We start from the raw sequence: 8809 nt of genomic DNA, 5'->3' as shown, positions 1-8809 counted from the left end.
ACAAACGGTTTCGCCAGGACTGACGCCGAACTGTGAGTTTGAATTTCTGTGGGGTTTTTTTTGTTGTTGCTGAGGATAAAGCTCCTGTTGGCCTCCCAGCACCTAAGAAATGCCCGGAACTATTTTTCATAATTAATTTTATGTGTGTGGTAGTACTGTGGGGTTTAGAGTCTAATTAATTTAGGTGGGCTGGTTAAAGGGGTGACAAATAACTAATTTCCCCAAGGAAACCTGAAAGGGTTCAAGCTGCTTGTTGTAATATTTTGGTTTAAGCCAATTATATTTTGCAAGTTAACGGATAATTTTAGTGGAGGTGATTTTGTTTTATAATTAAAGTGGCAGTCCGTAAGATTTGAGATGCGTTGCTTCTAGCAGCCTCTCTGGCAGTAGATGGAACTGCAGGCGAGCCTCTGGGACTCATCTCCATCACCCAACAGTGTCGACTCTCTCATCTGCGTGATGCCTTCTTTGTCGAATACTTTGAGTCATGAAAAAGTAAATTCCACCAACTGGCAAATGTAAGCATGCTCACATGTTAAACTGAGATGGAGAATATGGCAAATGGTTATCTGCTTAACATCAGCATGTTAGCGTTGTCATTGTGAGCATATTAGGATGCTGACGTTAGCATTTAGCTCAAACCACCACTGTTCCTAATTACAGCCTAACTGTTGCTGCAGACTAATGTGCTCTCATGTTTCATATTCTTCATATTCTTCATAACTTTATTTAAACAAATTACCACGCAGTTGAGTCAAGTCCTATCTCGTGCACAACTTTGCGCAGATATTTCTGAGTTTCATTCAGACACTGCACTTCTGTAAGACCAGAAAATAAAATATCAGCAAATATCCCAGATAATTTGTATATTTTACATTGTGAAATGAGGCTTCCTGTGTGCTCAACTGAAGATTAATTACCTAAAGTAAAGTTGGGGGGCTGGAAGTGAATGCAACGCAAGCCCGTCAAAATAGGGTGCGGTTTCCCGTCTGGACCCAGTAAACCTTGCACAGCCAGCTCATAGGCTTCCTGTGAGCGCATGTCTACGTTAGAATACCTGTACAGAAAGAAAAACTAGTCATCTACCCACATTTATACCAACAACCATTTAGCATGTCACTGTGGCTCTGCTGAAAGCACTATGTGGACTCATCATGTGTCTTATTCTAAAGTTAAGCACAGAGAAAAACAGTGTCATAAGGAGGAACTAAAGAGCAAAACATATTCTATCAATATGATGTGTATAGAAATGTAAGTGGAGTTACATTAACAAAGCCTTTTGATGGGTTCCCTGCAGCATCGCCAACACTCTGTCCAGCTTATCCTGTGTGATGTGACCTGTTGAACACAATATGTTAGGGTGAGACACATTCAAAGGCACAATAGCTGAAGCAGTGAGATTTGGCCAGTGATAAACATGTGATGTGTCCTCTATTCAAAAGGTGTAAATGTCACAAAGACACATAACATTCTAAGTTACTAGATATACTTATGAGAAAATACAATTATTTGTAGTAGCAGTATGACAGCATGAATGGCTATTAGACAATATTATCAAATATCAGTACTGAGTGAACCAGCTATTTCAAGTAAAGTCATCCAGTTGCTTTAGATACAATTACTTCTCAACTCTTACTATCTAAAACTAAGTGAACAAAGTGATGGAAATGAAAACATAGAGAAGAAAACTAAGGTATCCTACCGTAGGTGGATCTTTCCACAACTCTGCCTGTGTGAGAAAAATCATCCGTTGCGGTCCCAAACTCCCCCTCCAAAGTGTAATCCTGAAGCATATGAAACAGAATTTAACGGGTGTCTTTTCACTGCATCTGATGTAAAACAAGCAGAAAGGAGAAATTTCCCTTGTGACTCGTGATCTGTATAGCTCATTCAGGGCCTTGTTTCCATTCCCAACAGCAAGAACTAAAGTTTTAAAGAAAAAGGGTGTGAATACGTGAGAGATTTAATATATTAAATGCATGGTTTGGAAGGAAAAAAAGGGTTTTCTAATTCAATCCGTTCCAAATCATACCCAGAACACCAGAAGAGGATGCATCTAGGCGATGTCCTACACCAACTTTCATATGCTGGAATTCAGGTCCAGTCACTAAAAAAACACAGAAGGAACACATTTTATTTATATAAAGTCAATAAGCAAAGACATAAACTGCATTTTCATTTCACTGAGTCATGGTACATTTCTTTGGCTGCAGCAGGTGCACGATGACCTTTCACTGAATTGACTTATTAAATCAGTTCAAACGATATTCCTGTATGTTTGCGCTGTCATGATATGCAACTGTGCAGTGAAGTGGACATACACACCCAGAGGATGCTTGGACAGTACCGGCACCGAGGACGCGGAAAGAGTGAGTCCCTTGGATGCTTCATTCTCACTGACTGGGTGTGCCAAGAAGCGGACCTCCTGAGGAACTGCCTGAGACGGTGTAGCATTTAAACGTATAAAAAGGGACACACACACACAGGGTCAACAGGATGCAGTGATTTATATTAAATCCAGTGGCGTTTTCTTGCAGAGGCCAAGGGAAGCCAGGCTTCCTCAGTTTTTTCAAAGCAAAGAAACCATGCAGAAGCAGGGGGCGAAGGTCGACCAGCTGAGGAAACATTTTCAGACCCAGAAGGAGAGTGCCCAAACCATGCAGAAGCAGGAGTCGAAGCTCGACCAGCCGAGGAAACGTTATCAGACCCAGAAGGAGAGCGCCCAAACCATGCAGAAGCAGGAGTTGAAGGTCAACGAGCCAGAGAAACGTCTTCAAACACAGAAGGAGAAGACAAACAAGAGCTACGAAATCATGCAGAAGCAGGAGTCAGAGCTCGACCAGCTGCTGAAACATTATCAGACCCAGGAGGAGAGCTACGAAACCATGCAGAAGCAGGAGTCAGAGCTCGACCAGCTGATGAAACATTATCAGACCATGCAGAAGCAGGAGTTGAAGGTGGACCACCTGATGAAAGATTTGCTGATGCAGGAGGCGCAGATCCACCAGTGGGACAAATAAATCCTACAACTGCTGGAGACAAAAGTCCAACAGATGGAGGACGAGGAAAAGGAACTGGAGGACAAGTTCCAAAAGGACCTGGCCGTGTCCCAGCAGAGCTCAGAGAGGAGCATCCACCTGCTGGAGACAAAAGTCCAACAGATGGAGGATGAGAAAAAGGAACTGGAGGACAAGTTCCAAAAGGACCTGGCCGTGTCCCAGCAGAGCTCGGAGACAAGCATTCACCTGCTGGAGACAAAAGTCCAACAGATGGAGACAAGCATCCACCTGCTGGAGACAAAAGTCCAACAGATGGAGGACGAGAAAAAGGAACTGGAGGACAAGTTCCAAAAGGACCTGGCCGTGTCCCAGCAGAGCTCAGAGAGGAGCATCCACCTGCTGGAGACAAAAGTCCAACAGATGGAGGACGAGAAAAAGGAACTGGAGGACAAGTTCCAAAAGGACCTGGCCGTGTCCCAGCAGAGCTCAGAGACAAGCATCCACCTGCTGGAGACAAAAGTCCAACAGATGGAGGACGAGAAAAAGGAACTGGAGGACAAGTTCCAAAAGGACCTGGCCGTGTCCCAGCAGAGCTCAGAGAGGAGCATCCACCTGCTGGAGACAAAAGTCCAACAGATGGAGGACGAGAAAAAGGAACTGGAGGACAAGTTCCAAAAGGACCTGGCCGTGTCCCAGCAGAGCTCAGAGAGGAGCATCCACCTGCTGGAGACAAAAGTCCAACAGATGGAGGACGAGAAAAAGGAACTGGAGGACAAGCACACAAAGGCCCTGGCCGACGAAGCACAGAAGTGTGAGACAAGAGTCCGAGAGGTCCTTGAGGACAACAGGGTCCTGGAGAAGCTCTGTCTGTACATGAAGAAGAAGAGGAGAGGAATCTTCTTCTCCAGGACAAAGATCCAGGATGAGCAGGCAGTGCTGCAGAAGATGAAGGACAAGATGCATGAGAAGGAGAAGAAGAAGGAAGCCAAGCGGGAGGAGGAGGAGGAGAAGAAGAAGGGTTTCTTGAGTTTCCTCATGCACCAAACAAACGGACGTGACGGCGACGAAAAAGTGGAGGAGATTTATCAGCTTTCTCCCACAGTATATCCTTAAATGATATACCAGTATAAAAAAACACCCTTCATCCATCTACCTCACCTCTGTCCTTCCTCACCTCCAATGTAAAAGGGGTTTCTCCTGTTGCGCAGGTTCCACCCATAATATATACATATATATTATGTATGTATATATATATATATATATATATATATATATATATATATATATATATTATGTATATATATATATATATATATATATATATATATATATACATATTATGTATGTGTGTGTGTGTATATATATATATATATATATATACACACACCCTTCATCCAACTACCTCACCTCTATCTCCCTCCACTCTGTCCTTCCTCACCTCCAATGTAAAAGGGTTTTCTCCTAGTGTTCAGGTTTCTCCCACATTATATACAGTACATAAATATGTACGTATGTAATGTAAAAGGGTTTTCTCCTGGTGCGCAGGTTTCGCCCATAATATATACATATATATTATGTATATATATATATATATATATATATATATATATATATATATATATATATATATATATAAAAAACACCCTTCATCCAACTACCTCACCTCCATCTCCCTCCACTCTGTCCTTCCTCACCTCCAATGTAAAAGGGTTTTCTCCTGGTGTTCAGGTTTCTCCCACAATATATACAGTACATAAATATGTACATATGTATATATAAAAAACACCCTTCATCCATCTACCTCACCACTCCTTCCTTCTACTCCTGCTCCACCCTCCCCCTTCTCATTCAGGGCATTAACTAGTAATGCTAACTAAACTAATGCTAACTAGTCGATTATGTGCAATGTAATGCTAGTGAGCTTACAATAAATAGATTAGTACAGACTAATCTGAGGGAGTCCAAACTCACACAGTTTTGATCAACATGTGATCAATGTATTGCATTTCCTTATCAGTTCAATACATTGCTGCATTATCTAAATATTCAACATTTAACCAACGCCCCGAATTTGACAAGAGCTTTATTTTTCGTAGGAGCTAGGTGGATGCATTTGGGACTCAACCATCCAGTCCTGTGCAAATGTGTTTCTACTCCAACAACAAGCAAGGGATGTCATAGAGGACCATGGGACCAAGGCCATGGCAGTTTTGTTTGGCGGAAAGAGTAACGATTCACTTGCCTCTTTGCAGTACAACCTTTTTAGCAAGAAAATCGTTACCGCCAAATCATTTGTTGGTCCAGAACGTCTGCCTCCAACCGAGTCCTCAACCAAAAACCACTGGGGATGGAAACTGGTGGAGAACTGGTTCCTGCAAGACTGCTGCCCCAGAAGGCCTCCTGCAGATGATCAACTGCAATTGCACAGCTGCCTGCTGAACACAACGGTGCAGTTGCAGGGCATATGGACTACCATGTATGCCTGCTTGTACACCATGCCAACTTGAGAATTGCGAGAATCACAATAATCCACCTGTATGGGACGAAGAGTGTGATGACTAATGGTAAATCTAGTGAAGGTCACAGTGCAAAACAAATATAAAAAAATCAACCATAAGAAGAGGAAACCACTGAACAAAATAGAAAAAGATAGACAGAGAAAATATTTATATTTATAAGGCAAAAAAAATATAGAAAAATATCCATCCATCCATCCATTGTCTACCGCTTATCCTGTATTCAGGGTCACGGGGGGGCTGGAGCCGATCCCAGCTGCCACTGGGCGAAAGCAGGGCACACCCTGGACAGGACGCCAGTCCATCACAGGGCCGACGTGTAGAGACAAACAACCATCCACGCTCACATTCACACCTACGGGCAATTTAGAGTCACCAATTAACCTGTCCCCATCCTGCATGTCTTTTGGACTGTGGGAGGAAGCCAGAGAACCCGTAGAGAACCCACGCTTACACGGGGAGAACATGCAAACTCCACACAGAAGGAGCCCGGGCCGACCCGGGAATCGAACCCGGGACCCTCTTGCTGTGAGGCGAGAGTGCTACCCACTACACCACCGTGCAGCCCTATAGAAAAATATATATATGAAAAATGGGCTGCACGGTGGTGTAGTGGGTAGCACTGTCGCCTAACTCGAGAGGGTCCCAGGTTCAAAGACATGCAGGATGGGGATAGGTTAATTGATCACTCTAAATTGCCCGTAGGTGTGAATGTGCGTGAATGGTTGTCTGTCTCTACGGGGCCGTCCAGACGAAGCAAAACAAACTTTTTTTCTCCCTTTTCCCTTGGCGTCGTTTCAAGAAAATCTGCGTCCAGACGAATCCACTGAAAACGACTCAGCGCGCTGTAGTACATATTCCAGGCCAATATGTGGCGCTGTTTCTGCTACAAAAATGCAAAAGAAGAGACGGAGCTTGACCAGATGTTTGCCATTGCTATGGCAACACGTGAGAGTTACGGCTAATCTCCGCCCGACCACCCGATCAATAAACACCCATAAAATGACAATTTGGCCCGTATAAATAAAACCAACAATAAGCACCAACAGCCGTCACCCTAATTGGACCTTGACGAGGCATTGTCACACGTTGGGATGGATTAATTAGACAAATAAATGCCTACATTCATGGGAAGTTAGCTAGCGGTTGTTTGTTAGCATCGTAATAAAGTAGCATATCTGCAACTTTTTTCCCGGAATATCGCCCCCCTCTCTCGGCTCCGTTTTTTTTTTTTTTTCATACAGCAGCCCTGATACGCCGACGTACAGACGAGCACGGAGGCCGCCGTTGTTGTTGTTGTTACGAGACGTCGTGGGGGAAGAAGTCAGGCTGGAGGGTCGAGGAGCGGGGCGATGACGTCAGCGTATTCGTTTTCGCAGTCTACACAAAAATTAACATGAAACGGAGGGGTGTCGTTTATTTCTTTCCCACCCTGAGACCTGAGAACTTTCAAAAAAGTGCGTTTTCAGGCCGCAAAAACGCCGGATTCGTATGGACGGCAGGGCGAAACGCACAAGACTTCTGCGTTTACGCACTAAAAACGTTTTCGTGTGGACAGGTCCGGCCAGGGTGTACACTGCCTTCACCCAGTGACAGCTGGGATCGGCTCCAGCCCACCCGTGACCCTGAATACAGGATAAGTGGTAGACGATGGATGGATGGATGGAAAACAAAAATATTTTTGGGGTTAGCGGTACTGAGCCTTCACGTGGCAGCCCTGTTTTGACTAATTTTACAGTACCACAGTTTGATTAATTTATTCTTTGTTGGAATCAAAAGAATGGTTACGAACCACAGAAACCACCAATACAAGGCAAAATGATACGAGAAAGGAGAAATATGTAATTGTACTTATTTTTTACATAAATATGCTTGTAAACATTCACTTTAATATATAATTGTACTTGTAATCACTTATTCATCATGCACATATGCTAATTAGAATATTAAATTGTATTATATTATTATTATATTAGTATAGTATTCCTGGTCTAGGACCTGGCGGTGGCCATTTTGAAATTGGGACCTTTCTGAGTATCACACTTTGGCACTTTAGTACGTTTATAAGTACATCTGATACTACTATAATCCACTGACAAACCTTTCGTTGGAATTTTTTGGGGGTCAAGTCATATTTGCACCTGACTACACGGGAAATAGCAACATATAAACTGCAACATCCGTTTTTCTGCTCCCACCCCGTAAAACATACACAGCTTTAAGCCGAGTTCACACCGGACCGAAAATCGGCGTCTTTGAGAGAGTCGGCGTCCGTGACATGAGTCTACTTGGTGTGGTCGCTCGAATCGGCCACGTCGGCGTTCATTTCAGCCGACTCAAATGTATAATCCGCCATTTGAGTTGGTCATTCTTTTAGCATTCTGATTGGTGGAGGCTAGCAGCTTGACTAGCGAATCAGTGAAGCCCGTAAGTGACGATGGTAAACATACCAGATAAACAGTGGAATCGAATATGAATTCCACTTCCATAAGAATAAGTGCGAGAGCTGACAAGGCCAGTGTCTCCGTATCGACATCATCCAACATTTTAGATTTTTCCGTTCAGAGAGTAATCACAACTACAGTCTACAACCTCACTCTGCTGACAACAGTGACTGGTGAGGACAGCGTGCTCTGTGTTATGGTCTAGAGAGGACCGGCTACTTCCGGTTTTCGTGTTTTTTGGCCCACAATACAGATTAGCGCCGCCTGTTGTTTTGGAGACATTACATCTCGCGCAAGCGCGGAACGTATGGCGTCGGCTGTAATTCCGTAGGTGTGAACCGCCCATGTCGTTGTTCGAGTCGGCCATATTAAGTAGCCCGACTTCATTTACCGACGCGAGTCAGGCAGTTCTTCCGGTGTGGACTCGAGGTTGTGTCTCACTTGGCTTCCTCGGAAATGTTCTCCACGCCACGCCACTGATTAAATCCAAGGTTAAAGACTAAACGTTGATCTGCACATTTGCTGTATTATGACTCACTGTGACAGCAGACAGAAGTGTAATTGGGAGTGTTTGGTGGACGATAGGATGAGATTTTAAGGATATGACGTCCTCACCTTTAAGAAGATTTGTCTCGATGCTATCCCGAACGAGTTTCCAGTGAACGCCAGACGGTTTGTACACACAAAACAGACCCTCTAACCTCCGAAACATCCGGACAGCTGGAGTTGCCATGTTAATAACATTAAGTCTTTAACCCGTTTCTTTACAAAACAATTATAATGTTATAAAGGTAAAAAATATCCATGCTTTTTCAAAGGAAACGGTTTGTTTTCGGTTGTTTTTACTCCA

General features: G+C 43.7%; 1 protein-coding gene across 1 annotated transcript; it reads right to left on the bottom strand.

Moving 5' to 3' along the window:
* Nucleotides 1–738: 738 nt before the first annotated feature.
* LOC311027369 (pseudouridylate synthase TRUB2, mitochondrial-like) lies at nt 739–8809 on the bottom strand (the record flags this gene model as incomplete). The annotated part of the gene is made up of 10 exons (XM_084031370.1): nt 8575–8809; nt 2864–2915; nt 2708–2771; nt 2326–2455; nt 2033–2107; nt 1868–1923; nt 1703–1784; nt 1266–1338; nt 921–1057; nt 739–818 (listed from the first exon to the last, which is right to left on the bottom strand). Exons 1-10 carry the CDS (start codon nt 8690–8692, stop codon nt 739–741), a joined length of 867 nt encoding a protein of 288 aa, XP_083887496.1. The 5' UTR covers nt 8693–8809.

Source organism: Eutrigla gurnardus (genome assembly GCF_963514095.1).
Source record: "Eutrigla gurnardus genome assembly, chromosome: 2".
In the NCBI taxonomy this organism is placed as follows: domain Eukaryota; kingdom Metazoa; phylum Chordata; class Actinopteri; order Perciformes; family Triglidae; genus Eutrigla; species Eutrigla gurnardus.
This window is presented reverse-complemented; position numbering and strand designations above follow the sequence as displayed.